The 19,142-nt window shown below is 41.4% G+C and overlaps 1 protein-coding gene across 1 annotated transcript in view; it reads left to right on the plus strand.

The window, feature by feature from the left end:
• Positions 1 to 12,907, plus strand: part of MYRFL (myelin regulatory factor like) — a 226,940-nt gene extending 214,033 nt beyond the window's left edge. Inside the window, exons 23-25 of the mRNA XM_075859394.1 lie at positions 5,960 to 6,068; positions 9,969 to 10,043; positions 12,802 to 12,907. Coding sequence (XP_075715509.1) covers positions 5,960 to 6,068; positions 9,969 to 10,043; positions 12,802 to 12,888 — 271 coding nt within the window. The 3' untranslated portion in view covers positions 12,889 to 12,907. The remainder of the gene's footprint in view (positions 1 to 5,959; positions 6,069 to 9,968; positions 10,044 to 12,801) is intronic.
• The last annotated feature ends 6,235 nt before the right edge of the window (positions 12,908 to 19,142 follow it).

Here is a 19,142-nt window from a genome sequence, read left to right on the forward strand (position 1 = left end):
TGAGTGGCTAATTCATAGGTTGTAACCACTACGACTGCACTTCCTGTCGTCACTTTTACAAAAATTAAAAAAGGTTATACCCTCCAGAGATGATATCTTCACATCAGTATTTGTGTCAGAAAGTATAGCTTCTGTGTCATATGCACGTTCATCTGCATAAAAGAGTGGGATTCTGTCTGCAGTGCCACGTTGATTTTAAAGAGGTTGGCCAGCTCGGCTTAGTCACACCTGTGTTCTATAACGTTGCCAGGCAATTTTAGCTACTTAGTACGGTTAAAAAAAGACATCAAGTTCAACCACGGGATGGAAAGGAATATGGATGAAAGCCTATAATGTATGTTACTCTCTGCTGGAGCCCTGTACTTAAAGAGGCTCTGTCACCAGATTTTGCAACCCCTATCTGCTATTGCAGCAGATAGGCGCTGCAATGTAGATTACAGTAACATTTTTATTTTTAAAAAACGAGCATTTTTGGCCAAGTTATGGCCATTTTTGTATTTATGCAAATGAGGCTTGCAAAAGTACAACTGGGCGTGTTGAAAAGTAAAAGTACAACTGGGCGTGTATTATGTGCGTACATCGGGGCGTGTTTACTACTTTTACTAGCTGGGCTTTCTGACGAGAAGTATCATCCACTTCTCTTCAGAACGCCCAGCTTCTGGCAGTGCAGACACAGCGTGTTCTCGAGAGATCACGCTGTGACGTCACTCACAGGTCCTGCATCGTGTCAGACGAGCCGGCACCAGAGGCTACAGATGATTCTGCAGCAGCATCGGCGTTTGCAGGTAAATCGATGTAGCTACTTACCTGCTGATGCTGCTGCAGAATCAACTGTAGCCTCTGGTGCCGATGTGGCCGACACGATGCAGGACCTGTGAGTGACGACACAGTGTGATCTGCCAGAAGCTGGGCGTTCTGAAGAGAAGTGGATGATACTTCTCATCAGAACGCCCAGCTAGTAAAAGTAGTAAACACGCCCCGATGTACGCACATAATACACGCCCAGTTGTACTTTTACTGTAAACACGCCCAGTTGTACTTTTGCAAGCCTCATTTGCATAAATACAAAAATGGTCATAACTTGGCCAAAAATGCTCGTTTTTTAAAAATAAAAACGTCACTGTAATCTACATTGCAGCGCCTATCTGCTGCAATAGCAGATAGGGGTTGCAAAATCTGGTGACAGAACCTCTTTAAGCCTAGTATGTGTGATACTATCTGCTGGGGCCCTATATCTAAGCCTATCAAGTGTAATATTGTCTACTTGGGCCCTGTATCTAAGCCTATCATGTGTAACACTATTTGCTGGGGCTCTGTATCTATGTCTATCATGTGTGATACGATTTGATGGAGCCCTGTATCTAAGCCTATCATGTGTGATTCTGTCTGCTTGGGCCCTGTATCTAATCCTATCATGTATGATACTATCTGCGTGGGTCCTGTGTCTAAGACTATCATGTGTGATACTGTCTGCAGGGACCCTATATCTAATCCGATCATGTGTGATACTGTCGTTGAGCCACGGTATCTAATCTTTTAATGTGTGATACTGTCTGTTCAGCCATGTATCTAATTCTACCATGTGTGATAGTGTCTGCTGGGGCTCTGTTTCTAAGAATATCATGTTTGATACTGTTACCTGGAGCCCTGTAGCTAAGCCTATCATGTGTGATACTGTCACCATTGGTGATTTTTGTAAAGTGCAGGTGGGGGCACCATTAACCCTTACCCTGGGCCCCAAAAAGGCTAAAGACGGCCCTGTATATGACAGTATCCTGCTGGCCTTAGTAGCAGCTGATTGATATTTCATGCTGTTATTAAAGGGGTTTTCTCATAATCAATGTTTATCACCTATTCACATGATATGTGATAAATATCTGATCGGTGGGGGCCTGACCGCTGGGACCCCCATGATTACAAAAACGGGCTTACCATGCCATTCCTGGGAGCCCCATTCATTTCTATGGGACTGCCGAGTGTGCATAACTTGACATTTATCCACATTGAACCTCATTTGCCAAGTGGATGCCCAAAAACTACAAGTGTGTCCAAGTCGGCTTTCATAGACTGCACTATATTATATAGCTTGGTGTCATATGCTAAAAATTTAAACCGTTCTATTATTCCAATAGCAGTCGCACTTGCAACTTGGCCTCAAGGCCAGGGTGTCTTGAGGGCCAGCCCACACCATCTCTGTATAACAATTGGTGCACAAACAGCAGGAGTTGCAGCAAACATTGGTGCGGAAAATAGCTTGCGGTGCATAATTTACATTCTGCAGTATGCTCAGTCTGTTGCGGAGAAGCAGCGGATTTTCACTGCGAATTTCCGCCACGTCTGAACATGCTCTAATAGTGTGTAAACACGACACAGCACACTATGCTATTGTTTCTGTAAAAAAAAAAATGGAAACCTAGTGGAACGGAACGCAAACTGAAAAAAACTGAAGCCAAAAAAATAAAATTTCTTTCCATTCATCTGTTCCTCTGACAGAACAGGTGAACGGAAAGCTCAAACAGGAGGCAAACGCTGATGTGAACAGGCCCTTACCAAGGTTTTCATGAACAGTGACATTTGCAGTTGAAGCAGGACCATGACCCAAATTAATATCAGGGTAACTAAAATCTCCTGTTATCACCACCGTACCAGCCTGTGCAGCCCGCTCCATTTGTTTTTCGATTATACAGCTGACCACACTGCGACTACGAACTACCATATTTAATATGAAACTATAATTTGAAGATATTCATATCAGAAATAAAAACACAAATGTTGAAATTGAAGTTCATTAATTTCTTAGCCCTTTTACAGGTGAAATTCTGATTAATTTTTTTTGTGATTAGCATTTTGTCTCTAACATCTTACAGAAATTATTTTTATATTATTCACAGTTTTGTTTTCTGAAAGAAAATGAATAGTCTCATTTTTATTAAGTACTTAAGTAATGCCAGATGTAGATGGGTTGGAAGTTTAATGATGATAACTAGAAGTTTCTCACTAATGGGCTCCATCAAATGCCCCCACAAAAGTTATAAAAGCTCTTTACATCTCAGATTGTACTTTTTCATCTAAACTCCCACAATCTAGAAAAATTCTTAGTTTCTTTGTGAATCTACTGTGCATCTTCGTAATAGTTTATTTCCTATTCTGCAATTATTGATAGGATATTTGCTTTTTAAAAAACTTTTATTTTTTCTGCTTTATTGAAAATATATATGAAAAAAATCTTACATAGGCGCTAAATCTTAGTCAGGGGTGCACAACCTGCTGCCCACAATACCATTCTGTGTGGCCCCATCCATCAAGACACAGGCATGCTTGTCTGTTTTCTGATAGCTCAGATACAGATGTCTTTTGAAACCTACTTATGGTACCATTATTGGAGGTACTGTCTTTCTGACACTTTAATTGTGTGAAATGTGAGGCAGTATAAGTTATATTTTAAACAGCAATACAGATAAAACTGTTAGGCATCGGCAAAAACCGCAGCGTTTTTCCTGCATTACAGTTCCGTGTGCCATCAGTGTGTGTTCCGTGTGGCATCAGTTTTTATGTCAGTGTTGGTGCACATTTTCTTGTTTGTTTATTTTTTTTCTCTGCATTTCTTTAGCGACTCGTGCGTGAATCAGGGCAGCACACGGGTGACGTCCATGTGCTGTTCGTGATTTTCGCGCACCCATTAACTTCAATGGGTGCGTGATCCGCAAAAAAGCACCAGAATAGCACATGTAGTGAGTTTCACGCAACAGAAACACGCTGCATGAAAAATCACGCATGTCTGAATTGCCCCATTGAGTTGCATAGGTCCATGTGCTGTTCGTTGTTTTCACGCGCAGCACGCGGACATATACAACGTTCGTGTTAACCAGGCCTTTACAGTTTTATGAGTTGTGCAGACTATGATCATCAGTTTTACCCAGATTGTTTCTTTAAAGAGATATTCCTGTCTAAGTCATTTATGACGTATCCACAACATATACCATAAATGTCTGATAGGTTCAGTACACCAGAGAAGAGAATATGGAGAGGTGGTTGTGAGTACATGTAGCTCTCTCCTTTGTAGGTTATGGGAGGTATGACATGCTCAGCATGCATGTGCGACTACCTTGTGTCCTCTTCTCTTGGGTGCATTCTCCGATACTTGGGAATCCCAGAGGTGGAAACCTCACATATACTATCAATATGTCATAAATACCCCCTTAAGTCTTGTCGCGGTGCATGGGGGTGGTATCATTTGACAATGTGGCCCCTGGACAAGAAAAGGTTGAGCACCCCTGTGCTGAGTATAACTTGTCCTGTGCCTTTGCATGTTTTCATGCTACTTCCCTGTTAAAGTATGGATATATTAGTGCCCCTACAACAAAGCTAGCCACCTCCAGTGCTCTCGCATGTCAAAGTCATTGCCCCAATAGCAGGCAGTCATAGTCAATTCATATTTAAAGAGCCGCCCCTACAGCCCGATTTTTACTGGGACACCAATCTTATGACTGCAATTCAAGGGATTGTCTGAGAAAATAAGAAAACTGACTGTAGGAAATGTGACAAAATAACAACCCAAACATAACTCGCCTATTAAATCCCCCGACAAACTTCCACCGATTCTTTTGTGGTCCCCTGGTCATTGTTGACTCTCCTGCAGCGATGACACACCGTTCTTCCAATTGACCGCTGCAGCCAATCACTGGCCTTAGCGGTGATTCTAGCAAGAATGGCACCTCACCGCTGAGGGCAGTGAATGATTGCAGTGGTCGCGTAAATGAACGGCACATCTTAATTGAAGGACAAGTAGACAGAGGTCAATGGGGACCCTTGGAGCATCTGCGCTAATGCGGCAGAGGATTTAATAGGTGAGTTGTGTTTGGTTTGTTATTTTATCACATTTCTTGCAGCCAGTTTGTTTTCTTATTCTCTCCAGCAATCCGGTAGCAGTGCACTTCCTGACTTCTGCTAGTGTTTAACTCAGCTAGGGGAATTTGATCAAGTTAACCCCCTGTTCTGTATGGCGCTGCTTACATAATAATAGTTATAATGTTCTTATATGTGCATGTGTGTTTTTTCATATAGTCTTTGACAAAAGTTAAGAACTTTCACACTCTTTTATTAGGTAAAAGATTGCAAATTGTTTTATGTTAAGTCATTAAAAGCTGACAAGAAGCAGATTGTAGAGTCCCTTAATGGTATTATATAGGATCACTCCTATCAAACGTTTACCTGAATTATTTGCAGTTATTACCGGCTTCTGAAACTTTTGCATATTTCTCATTGTCCATGGTACTATAGCTTTTTTTTAGATTAGAAAACTTAGGATATAATGGCCTACACAGATTATGTCTATCAATCGATATGACATGCGCCCTTTTATGGCTTCTGACTGAGAGCCCTCCCTGAAGGGCAGAGTTTTCATATAGCATTCAGAACACAAAACTGTGGTACTACTAGAGTCAGGGTTGGACTGTCCCACTAAAGTATCAGAGGATCCTCCGGTGGGCCCAGACTCTGACTTAATAATGGTTCCCAAGAGGTCTAGCAGAACACAACCCTATTTAGAGATGAATTGTGAGGCAAGCACTTGCCACTAGGGTCTTTCTTATAGGTGATTCACAAATAACCTATTAGACATTATTGATGATATGTCATATGTGCACAATGATAACAAGTGGATGTGCACATATTCTGTAGAGATGGTGGGTGGGCCCCCAGAACCATTCCCTCTGCTGGGCCCAAGGGACCCCAATCTGATGCTGACTAGAGTGGCCTTCTAGTTGGTCTAAATACAGTGCCAATTGCATCTGTAGACACACACAGCCTGTCCCCAGTCAAATTATTGTAATAGGTTAACAAAATAAATAAGTAGCCATTAAAGGGCCATATCTAGAAAGGGTGGGATTTTATTGTAGAATAGTAGGAGGAGTTACATATAAACAATTGTTCTAGTCAATGTTTTAATTGTGTTTTGTAGCACTACAGAACCACTGATCATATACCAGTGTAAGATGACACTGGGAAATATCTGTAATCGAGGAACTTACAACAGGAACAAAAGAGAAGTTTCTCCAGAGTCAACTCAGGTATGAAGAGTCTATATAAATATCAATAATGGATATAACAAGCACTAAGAACAAACAGCAGATCAAGAGTAGATGAACGGAGCAGGTGAAAATTAAAAAAGATAGAGTCCTCACTCCTCACAACTTTAAGAATCGAGTCCATATACATATATACTTCACCGCTCAGACGCTCTCTAGGCATGAGACGTAGCTATGCCTGTGTGCACACGGGGAAAACTGGACAGCGTTCGCCTCGTCGGAGTGGATCTGTATGAAGTATATATGTATATGGACTAAATGTTAATGTTAAGAAACAAAAAAAAAAAAAAAGTGTTGTTTACATGGGGCAGCTCCACTACTGCATCACAAAAACCCACAAGAAACCACTCTAGGAAATGTTTCTAGTACAGTTTCTATAATTAAAAACGTCATCACAGTACCACCTAAAAACCAACTGTTTGGATCTGAAACTGCTAAATGATTGACATGTGGCTGGATAAACACAAAGGGTGTTCCTTTACATCTCCCTCCTGCATTTTGTACAGTATAGGCCAGATGTTCAGTCTTTGTTAAATTTTTTAAAGGCTATGTACTCCTTTGAAGATGATTTTATTTAAAACAAACAAAAAAAAAAACCACTGTATGAGAGTGTTTTGAGCAACTTTGTAATGTATTTTTATAAAAAAATATTTTTACTTTTTCAGATACAGCTGCTATATATCCTGGATACATAGCAGCTGTATCCTGCGCTGAAGCCTGTATCCGTTAGGTCAGCAGGACTGATGGGTACGGTGACAGCGAGTTATGAATTTAGATATGATCGATAACAGCTGGATCCTGTGTCAGAGACACCCTGTGTCAGAGAACCTGTCACCGAACCCGTCAGTCCCGCTGACCTGACGGATACAGGTTTCAGCGCAGAATACAGCTGCTATGTATCCAGGATAATAATGTTAATAATTTTTTAATAAAGATACATTACAAACACTCTTATACACTATTTTATTTAGAAAAAAAATTCTTCAAAGGCATCCATAGCCTTTAAATCACCATTCACACATTTTTTTTTAACTCTGATTTTATAGGGATTTTAGAGCATTAGTGTCATTATCAGACACAGGGTAATCACAGGATTTTCTCAATGGGGATGGTTTTTTAAAATAATTAATCATCAAGCTTTGGCCAGACTCTACACTCCCCCCCCCCCCCCATTCTTATTGCGTCTATTAAAGCTGGCTGAGCAGAGGATGCGAATGCCAGTAGTCGGGCAATAAAGGTTCCTAGTTTCCTCTTCTCTTCTGGAGTGGAGACCGGGGTCCTTTCTCCCCAAACACCAGCAGCCACATCCTCTGCTCAAAATTTGCTATACTGACTGTACACAGCCTGCCCTGCCTGTCGTAACGCCGCTTTGCCAGGACAGTACACTTGCTAACAGTAGTAGTCCTGAAGTGTTCTCTGACACTGCTAGGACAGGCAGGATAAGCTGATTAGCAGACTGTAATACCACTATGTAAGGGCCAAATATTACCGCCACACCATGACCACACATTACTACCACAAAGTGCCTGAAAAATACCACCTACTAAATGAAAAACACTCCACAAAGACCAATATTACCTCCATACAGAGCCCATATAGTGGTAAATACCAGTTCTACACAGGCAATCTGCAGACCTTATAAGTGAATACCATACAGTTAAATCCAATGATTCACAGTTGACATCTTCTATGATTGGAGTTGTTCGCTTTCCTGTTTCTGCTTCATCTGATCCAGGCTGCCATGACGACTTTTCCCAGCTATGACTTGTCTCTCCACAGTTTGCTGCCCTGACATCTTTGGCTCCTTTCTTTTCCAGCATCCTTCCCACCTATTCCCTTCCCTCTACACAAAATTCCCATACTTTTGCTTCCCCCAATACTGTGCCTGTTGCTGCCCCATCTGCCCTCACAACTATAATTACCCCAATAAAAATCAAACCAAATGTATAGTGCCCCAGATCGTAAAAGTGCCCCATATAATATTAATGGCCAACTTTGTCCCCTACACAGTAATAGTGCCTCCCTTTGTATCCCACACAGTAATAGTTTCCCCCTTCGTGCCCCACACCATTATAGTGCTCCTTTAGTGGCATCGACACAGCAATTGTGCCACCAACACAGCAATAACGCCCCCCCACACAGTAATAGTGCCCTCCTCATAGTAATAGTGCCCTTTTACTGCCCATACACAGTGATAGTACCCTCTTAGCGCCCCACATAGCAAAAGTGCCCCTCAAAGATAATTAAATGAATACTCACCTAACCCCTTTTCCACAATGAAGGGAGTAGCTCAGGCCTTCTGGCCTGTTCTGTCAGGGGCTCGGCGCAGGCATAATTTGCATTATTTGACACTATATTTATACAGTAGATTTGGGGCTGCATACTAGACTGCTATATAGATATACAGACAGATATATCGGAACACAATTTTGGACCTAAAAAATGCATCGTGTTAAAAGGTGGACTTTAACTTTACGGCTAGGGCTACATGTGACAAAAGGTTGCAAAGACATCACAACTAATCATAGTGAATGTGGCCGCGTTGCGACCCACAAGTTACCACGACAGACAGAATTCCAAACTTGGTGGATTTTAGCACGGGCACATTCACTATCATTAGTTTACGATTTTAGCAGCGCAACATTGTGATCTTATGTTGTGTGGCCACAAGTAGCTGTGTAGCTCTGGCATAAAAGCCCATGTTTGGGATGTGACTAGGAGGTGTTAATCAATTTCCACTGCGTAGTCACATAAATAATTTTGTATTCATTTACAGACTGTGGAAATCATACATCAAAGTAGTCCACATCTTAAAGTAACATTTACCCACATACTTATACTATATTATTACATCATAACTATGTATGTACAGGTTGAGCAGATTCATGTGACAGATGAATGTCCTAGTCCCTTCCTATAAAAAAAAAAAGCCCTTGTGGTTTTAGGAAGTTATTAAAAATGATTTCTATTCTTTAAACCTAGCTGTGTTTGGTTCCATAGCAATATGTAAATGATAAATGTTAAATAATGATAAATGTAGTATATTTTGGCATAGAGTGGTACTACTGGTGAAACTTGGTGCAAACGAGTAGTGGTGTCTGGATTGAATCTGATTGGTTGCTATGGGCAACTACACCATTTTTGCCTTTCACTAGTTTTGATCTCCCCCAATGTCTTCTAAACAATATTTCATGGATAGCTATATACTCCAATACAATACATAGCTGCTCTTTATTCGTTGTCGTTGAAGGTTTTTATAATTTGCTTGTTCTGTATATTGCAGTCAGTGCAGCATAGCCAATTTCTATTATACAGCACACTGCAGTATACAAATAAACACATATATTTGCTTCTCAAAAAACTTAAGCTTTATTTAATGACTATCCTTCAAACATAGGATACATCCTCTAGCCTGAAAGTACATTGTTTTTTGTTTTTTTGTTATTGGAAGGAGCAAATACATTTAATGTGATATCTAGCTATATTCTATTGCCTTGAATGGCATTTTTGGAGATAAATCAGGAGTTTGAGACACATACAAGCAATCTATCCTGGTAGACTTTATTAATAAAGCAGACAGTTTATGGACTTGCTGCTACGACAAAGCTTACTTATCGTGGTTTGAAAATAAAGTGATGTATTATGTTTTAGTGAAATTAGTACTTTAAAATGTTTGCATATCAAGAACACTACTGAATGCAACTGATGTCATTGATTTTATGCACTCTCTTTAATATATTACATCCCAAATAATATATAAATGTATGTATGGAGTCATCGCTCCAATCCAATGTGCTGAGGGACACGTTATAGGTTGAAGATTTTATATTGTCTTTATAGAATGTGAATTAATTCACCTAATTGTTCTATGGTGTTATCTAGGGTCTCCAGCATCACTGGATTCTCCCAGTAGCCCGGCTGTTTGACAGTGAATATCATTTCCGTGTAGCCACACCGGTAAGTGCATATCAAATGATATAACTGCTTTGGTATTTAATTATGCAATATTATTAACTATGGAATTTAAGGATATTGTTTTACTTGTGTAGTCGGGAGGCATTTGCAAACTATAGTAAAAAGTTGTACCCGAAGTAGACATCTTAATGACTAAGGCTCTGTTCACATCTGCGTTGGGGTCCCGTTCTGATCTTCCGTCAGAGCTTTCCGTCAGAACAGGACCCTGAACAGACACAAACTGACAGTCAACTATGCTATTGCTTCCGGCAAAACGACGGGTCCGGTGCACAACAGAGACAAATGGAAACCACGGGCACCGGATCCGTCACCATTGAAATCAATGGTGATGAAAACGGAAACCTCTGGTTTCCGTTCCTGTCAGTTTGTGTCTGTGTTCAGGGTCCCGTTCTGATGAAAGCTCCGACGCAACATCAGAACGGGACCCCAATGCAGATGTGAACCGAGCCTAAAATATTTGGATAGTTTTTTTTATAATTGTGACGTGGTAAGTGTGTTGATTTTATGAATTTCTACCTGAAAATGAAGGTATATTTATTTGCAGAGGCTGTCCAGTTATTCTATACCTGTAATTCTGCTTCATTAGCTTTGCTACACATACAGTGAAACCCAGGGGCCTAGCTAAGGGGGGGGGGGGCAGACGGGGCATGTACACCGGGAGCAACTGGGAGAGAAGGTAGGGGGCGCCGGGCCGGGCACAGATACAATTAAATAGTCCTCCTGGAGCGGAATCCTCCCTGACGTCACTACCCATATATGGACAGTGATGTCAGGGGCTCATCCTCCAGGAGAGGAATCATACATCCCAACCGTCCCGGACGGCCTGGGGTATGTCCTGCAGTCAACTGTATATGCGTCCTCAGGACGAAGATACAGTTGAACCTAATGCTGAAGCAAGGAATAGCCAGTTCCCTGCTTCAGCCTTAGTTCAGAGAGGAGGAGCAGAGGGAGCTCCTCCGCTCACCAAAGACTCCCCGGTCACAGTGATGTGCCCGGGAAAGCGGAATCCCCTGAAAGGAGATTCCTCTGAAGCGGAATCCCCGTCGCCGACGCTCTGGCAGGGGATTCTGCTCCAGGAGTAGCCCCTGACGTCTCTGTCCATATATGGACAGTGACGTTACTGTCCATATATGAACAGCAGCATCTAGGAGCGGAATCCCTGGCCTGTGGTCTGGCTGGGGATTGCGCTCCTAGAGGGAGTCCCAATGTTGCAATCTACTGGGGGGGAGGGGGTAGCGCTATATACAGGGACAGTGGCACTATCTTCAAGGGGGGTGTGGCGCTATCTAAATGGGCACTGCAGCATTATATAGGGACACTTTCTACAGTCGACACTGGCGCTATCTATATGGGTACTGTGGGCACTATCTACATGGGCACTGTGGCACGATCTATGTAGGCACTAGTACTAGGGCCATGTAAGGGGCATTTTACTGTATGGGGGCATCTAAGGTGGCATTATACTGTAGGGGGGCATTATACTGTGTGGGGGAAGCTATAGGTGCATCATACTATATGGGGCAGCTGTGGGGCGTTATACTGTAAGGTGGCAGCTAAGGGGGCATTATACTGTATGGGGCAGCTATGGGGCATTACACCTTATGGGGCAACTATGGGGGGATTATGCTGTAAGGGGGCAGCTTTGGGGGCATTAAGCTCTATGGGGCAGATATGAGGCATTATACTGTATGGGTCAGCTATGGGGGCATTATACTGTATGGGGGAATTATACTGTATGGGGCAGCTATAGGGGCATTATGCTGCATAGGAGCATCTATAAGGGCATTATGATGTATGGGAGAATTTAATTGGGCATTATACGGCATGGGAGGCCTATGGTCTGGCTGGGGATTCCACTCCTAGAGGGAGGCCCAATGTTGCACTCTGCAGGGGGGAGGAGGTAGTGCTATCTACAGGGACGGCGGCACTATCTTCAAATGGGGTGTGGCACTATCTACATGGGTGTGCAACATGTAGAAGGAATAATGGTTGGCACTACCTTTAGCTTGCAGCGTCACAGGTTCCTGTGCTTGTGTTTACTGGGACTTGTGGTTCTACAGCCTTTGTGTAGCGGTGCTCAGTGCGTATATAAGTAAGACTTTAGCAAAAGTCAACATGTAGAAAAATAGACAGCACGGCACTGACCACTTGCAAAAAAGGTTTATTTTTATTCTATGTTGAGGCAGGCAACATGGGATTAAAAGACAATAGAGCCTACGACCGTTTCACGTCCTCCAGCCGCTTTATCAAGGCATCACCAAGGCATCAAGGCATAAGAACTTTTGCATCGGGGCCCATGAGCCTTTAGCTACGCCCCTGGTTGGGAGGTATAGAGGAATCCCCGGCCAAAGGGTTGATGACTCTCTTCCCAGGGATTCCGCTCCAGGAGAAGCCCCTGACATCACTATCCATATATGGACAGTGACGTCAGGGGTTCATCTAGGGAGCTCCAAAGGAAAAGTTTCGAAAAGTTGTCTATTGCTGATTTCTCAAAGACAGTATGTGTTGGATTAGGGTATTTTTCATGTAATGTATTCTACTGAATTATCTTGGTCCTGAAAAATTTGGAGAAATTAAATAAAATTTGATTTTTAAATTATTTGACAAGAAAACATTATGTCACTCACTGGCTGTTTGTATTCTAAGTCTTTATGTTTAAGTAAAATCTTGAAGTGCATCCTGACAGTTGTCAATGTTAACGTATATTTATTAAGCTGATAATGATTTATTTTCTTTCTAGGATCTTGCAAACTGCTCAACAGATTCACACTTTGCTGGATTCCTCTACACAGACTATTTCTTTTACTTTTATCGAGAATGTAATTAGACCATGTCTTACCATTTCTCCTGGCAGGCACACATTCATTGTAGAAAACTGTATTACATGTTTCAGTTCTCACCAGGTTTGTCACCCCTGCATTATGTTTGGATAATAGTGATGCTCTGTTAACTTTTGATGTTACATTATTTTAAATGAGTGCTCAGGATGCATGTCCAAATGTAAATAACAGAAGCACCACTGCTTCTACAAGTGCAGCTTAGTATATTTCAGTGCTCAAACAAAATGATAATCAGAAATGTACAATAATTATGTTGATAAGACTACGGTGCCTCGGTATAAATGTATCACTTTAGTTAACCTTTATTAGGATCAGGTTTCTATCACCCATAATGCTTTGTAATGTGATCAATACTGTTCACTATGCTTCCTGAGAACTGAAGTTTTTAAAATCACTGATTCCCGTCATATAATTCCTGTATCTTATTCTTAACATTTCTTTTAAGTAGAATAATCATTGTTAAATATTTATCTAAATTTATTCTGGATTGTGTAGAGATTCAGATGGAATAGACAGTGAGAAAAACGGTGATGAATTTACAGATTCCATTCATTCATCTCCAGTCTTCTAATTCCAAAATTGTGCCATTTGGTCTTCTTTATCAGTTTCTGTTCCAAACAGTAAATTATTAAATTATATTTTTGTTATTTTCCTTAATTTAAAGAGGCTCGGTCACCACATTATAAGTGGCCTATATTGTACATGATCTGATCGGTGCTGTAATGTAGATAACAGCAATGGTTTTTATTTAGAAAAACGATCATTTTTTACGGAGTTATGACCTATATTAGCTTTATGCTAATGAGTTTCCGAATGACCAACTGGGCGTGTTTTACTTTTTGTCCAAGTGGGCGTTGTGGAGAGAAGTGTATGACGCTGGAACCCTCAGGAACCTATTTCTTAAATGTTTATATATTCTTTGGTATTAAATATTTGTGGTTTCAAAGGACTTAATATTGGTGACTAAGCAGTCGGTACCTAGAGCTATGTTTCCCTTTGCAGCCTATCCACCAACCTTATTCTGGCCCTGAGTCTAGCAGCTAATGGATGACTCATAATTTGAATAACTGTTAGGACAGCGAAAATCTGATTGTATTGCTGTTTAAAGTTGTCCATTGATGCCTTAGTTGCTAAGTGCCAGCACGTGAGACGGGCATTTTTCCCGGGCGGCTTTTGGCCGTTTGCAGGAAACAAACAGGGCATGTCCTTTTTTTTTTACCACAGTTTCAGCCTCTGACCTCCCATTTCCAAGCATTTTTAGCGCCATTTTCTGCCCACTGTTCTTGCATTAACTTCAATGGCCGCAGGTGAAAAACGTTATGAAAAACGCTGCAAAAAAAGTGGAAATAAAGAGCAGGCAGTTCAAAATTCCTGAAGGAAATCTATGGCAGATTTTTTCTGCCTGCAAAAAACTCTGTGTGAACAGGGCCTATGTGTTTTCAGTCATCCTTAGAATTTCATGTAATGTGCATTGGAACCTTAAGAACAGTATCCATATCATACTTTACAAAATTACAATATTTTCTTGTGTTATAATTAATATGTAAAAATGTATCATCACTTTAAATAAAATTGTATGCATTTTGTCTATATAAATGAGCAAATAAACTGACGGTGGTTTATATGAATATTTACATTGACATGATATCTAATGCCATCTACTTCCTAATACAGTCCCCAAGTACTTAATAATTAATAAGACAAACTGTTGTCTATCTTTTGTATTATTGCATTGTATGTAACATTATCTCACTTGGCTGTTATTGTTGTTGTTGTTGTTGTTGTTATTATGCAATGAAGTCTTGCTGACTATATGGGGCAATGTTATGATAGATAAATGCGGCACAGGTCACTGCAATGCCAACTACACTCAGAAATTTTGAGGCTCCACTTTTAAATGACCAGTTAGCAGATGCCTATTGACATTCAACTCCTTAAATTTCCTCCATCTAACAGTAAGGGTCAGCTCACACGTTGCAAAAATACTGCGGATTTTCCGCAACAGAATTTGTTGCGGAAAATCCGCAGCAAATACAGTAGCAGCAAAGTGGATGGGATAAAACAGATCTCATCCACGCGCTGCGTAAATACTGAGCGGAAAAAACGCTCAGAAACTGACCTAAGGTGCAGAGTTTTATTCCGCAGCATGTCATTTGTATTTGCGTAAAAGCTGCTTATTTGTTGTGGGTTTTCCCAATTGAATTCAATGGAGAGGTAAAGTCCGTAACAAATAGCAGTTGCGGTTTTTGCGGCGTGATTCCGCCGCAAAAAACGTAACTCAGAAAAAAAATCTTATACTTCCCCATGAGTCTGCTTCTTCCTCCCGGCCGGCCTCCTGGGATGACGTTTTATCCCATGTGATCGCTGCAGCCAATTACAGGTTGTAGCGGCAGTCACATGGGATGAAACATCATCCTAGGAGGCTGGCCTGGATAACTTAAGAGGGCTGGCCCCCTGGGATGACGCTTCATCTCATGTGACTGCCGCTGCAGCCAATCACATCTCCTGGGATGAAACTTCATTCCAGGAGGTCGGCTACCAGGCAGGCTAAGTGCTGCAGTTTGGTGCGGTTTTTCGCCTGGAGTTCCCTGCAGTGAACAGGATGGATATGCTGCATGCTTTTACGCAGCGCATCCGCCGCGTGTGAACTCAGCCTAAGGGTGTGTTTATACATCGCTATCAAGTTACATTTCTTTATGCAATTTTTGCTAAAATTCCCCATACATTTCATATTGTTGGCAGCACATCCTGTTTACACAGCGAGATTTGCTTCCCCCCCATGATTATTTTTAAGGCTGTACAAAAGGGAAGATCTGCCGACAAACAAGTTTTCTCGTTAAATAAATTTAAAAAAAATCTATTTCCCTTTAATCCACGGTGTCCACTTTTATTCCTGAAGGCGCAACAAAATCAGGAATATGGGGTGTATACATAGAGGGGGCAGCCAATTGGTGTGGGTGTGGTAGGCTGACTCTCAACGCCACCTCTTCTGTGCCTTTGAGGAGGTTCCTCAATATCCTCAATATCAGTGGAGGAAGATGACAAAAAAAAATTGGAACTCCTCGTCACTGGCTTTGTCTGAACATGCATCTCCTCTGTGGTATACAGTCGCCGAGACATATTAACTGTTTCTTTTTTTTGGGGGGGGGCTCCATAAAATCCCTAATGATCATAAATGACCTAACCCTAAAACTATTTTTCTTTTTATTTATTTATTTTTTAACTCGAACGTAAAAAAAAAAATGGAATGATCACAGTGGGGCTGTGAGAGGGATCACTGGGGGATACAAAGGGTAATGGATGGGAAACAGTATGGGATAAGGGTATATTTTTCTTCACTTCACAGGCTCTTCAGGCAACACAGCTCTAATCTCCTCAGATTTCTGTCACACACTGAAGTGATCAGAGCTGGTTACTGTATCCATCCAGTTTCTATTTACTAAATAATACTATGATTGGTCTGTCCGAACTGACAGACCAATCACAGCGTTTGCCAGCAAGGGACCGCTCTGATTGGTACTCTGGCTAATGACCGAGATGTAGGGGCGTAGCTAAAGGCTCATGGGCCCGGGTTCAAGAATTCAGCTTGGGCCCCCCTACCACTCCCCAACACCACCATCATCATCAGACCCCTGCGCGCGCCTATGCCCAGACGCCTTGCCCAACAGCCCCCATAGTATAATGCCCCCACACAGTATAATGCTCCCATAGCTGCCCCCACACAGTATAATGCCCCATAACGTATAATGCCCCCCCATAACAGCCCCATACCGTATAATGCTCCCCATACAGTATAATGCCCCCCCATCTTATCAGCCCCCATACAGTATAATGCCCCCATATGTGCATAATAGAGTGAGTGACTCGCGACCCCCCGGAGGTCTTCACACGAACCCTCAGGGGGACGCGACCCACAGTGTAGGGATGTCACGATACCAAAATTTGGACTTCGATACTGATGCTTCGTTTACTTTGTGAACAGTAATAAAATAAAAAAAATTATTTTGTTTTCTAATGTGAGGCACGTGGTGTGTTGCTGAATTCTGAATGTGCCTCACATTAATAGTAATTAACCCCGAATATTTATACTTTAGAAATTACGCCGATAAAATATTGTCTTACCAGACGTAGATCGTGATGCTGCTTGCTTCGTCTGTAGTGCGTTTCAAATGAATGACGTTATGGCAAGGGGTTTATAAGTTCAGCTCTCTTTGTTAGTTTTTCATTCATTACATAGAAATTGTACCAAGTTTTTCACCACGATACTCGGAAGTCCAAAAAAACATGTTATTTGTTTAAATACCAATTGTATTGTTGCGTTTCATATGTCTATTCCTCTGAACCGCAATCAAATTCACCTGTATAGAACCGGATATAACTCCAACCCCGACTGTCAAACTTCTCATTCTTTCAGCCATGACTAAGGACGAAGACTTCGTCTGAAACGCGTAGGCTACACACCTATTTCTTCTTTTCACATCCACCTTACCCGTTGTGGGAAGCCTGACTCCCGGTTTTATATTCATTCAAATAAAATTGGAACTAGATTCCATTTTAAACCTACCATTGGACTATCTTCTATATTTGTGCGCCGGATCTCATCTACTATTTTTCTACACTTCTACCAACGTGTGCCGACACGAGGATCCGTGCGCAGGAGGCAGTGGAGATCCATTTGCCCTAAGGTGAGCTGGAGGTTTCCTCCCATACATTTTCTACTTCGAACATCGGCTTTGACCTCACGTGCTCACCTTTGTTTGCCCGTAAACCAGGGCTTTTTTGTGTATTTAGACACTTACAATTACAAGTGTCTCGCTAATTTCGGGAGGTGGATGTTAAAGCATATTCCTAATCACTGAGGTTTTGCTTTTGAAGACGCATTTATTCTTGGTCTGAAAAATTGTGTGTGTTTTTATATTTACGTGACAAAACATTGACCATCATTCGCTGATACATTGTAACAACATGCATCGAACAACGCCCTGTGCAGCAACTTTCAATAGAGCTGATCTGGCGGCTCAGGTTTTTGGTAACAGTGAGAACTCAGGAGAAAATAACCATACCCTAAAAAATCTCTTTCATCAAGTGGAAAAACTTAAAATCCAGGAAGCAAAGGTGTGGTGGGATTTAACTACCCTAAATAATTACCTGTCCAAAAGCATGATCCCCAGAGGTCTGCGAATAAAGAAAAATCCCTCCTTTAGATATTCTGATGATTTCTCCAACAATTGGAATCAAACATTAACTAATTGTTCCCTTAAACTAATGGAACTCATTACAAAGGAAGAGGAAATTAAACTCATAAGTCTGGAAACTGACATACAAAAGGTGGAGACACTAATCCATGCAGCCTCCAGCTCACCTGATTTTGCCACTTTTGAAGCCCGTACGTCTCAGTATATTAACAAAGTGAACCAGTCATTAGCTGAAGTCAAAAAGAGAAAGTTTATTCGAGATTCAAGAGACTACGCCAATGATGAGGTGTATACATGGACTAACGAGGAAAGAACATCTGTTCAATTTAAATCTAAATCCATCCTCAAAAAACGTAATTTTGGGAGAAACAGAGGCAACAACACGTCCAAAGTTAGCTTTAGCTCCACGGATTTGGAGTCAGTAGAAACTTCTGATAGTGAGGACCCAAATCCTAGATCAGCAACATTCTATAATCAGGACAGAAATCAGTCCAAAGCCTCAAAAAACGGGGCCGCAGAGGGGGGAGAAAACACAAAGTATTCGGAACAGGATCAAGGTCGACGTCTGAGACACCGGAGAATCTAACACCGCAACTTAGTATCATCAATTTGTCATCTATCACATTAACTCCAGCCCAGGAAAAAGTGCTCTCGCTTGGACTTAATTTTGCACCAGCTTATAATTTTGATCCTTTTACCACACTCCTGGACATTAATAAATTTGTCAGAGACCTTACCATTAAAAGGCACTTCATCAGCAACATGGAGCTAGACCCAGACACTCAAAATCCCATTACATTGGAAACTACAGCGGAAAATCCCCATCCTAAGATTTTCCTTTTTGATGAATTACAAACGCTGATTAATTTGGAAAGTTTAAGTGCGGAAACGCAAACACAAGAGGTCAATATTTCTACAAAAATGAAAACCAGTAATCCCAAATTCTACCCTTTGGAATCAAGAACAGAATCAATGGATAAATTTCAAATGGCCATAGAAAAAGATCTTCAATCACTCACTACTTCCACAAAAGTGTTAAAATACCC

Source organism: Rhinoderma darwinii, chromosome 3, assembly GCF_050947455.1.
Source record: "Rhinoderma darwinii isolate aRhiDar2 chromosome 3, aRhiDar2.hap1, whole genome shotgun sequence".
Lineage (NCBI taxonomy): Eukaryota > Metazoa > Chordata > Amphibia > Anura > Rhinodermatidae > Rhinoderma > Rhinoderma darwinii.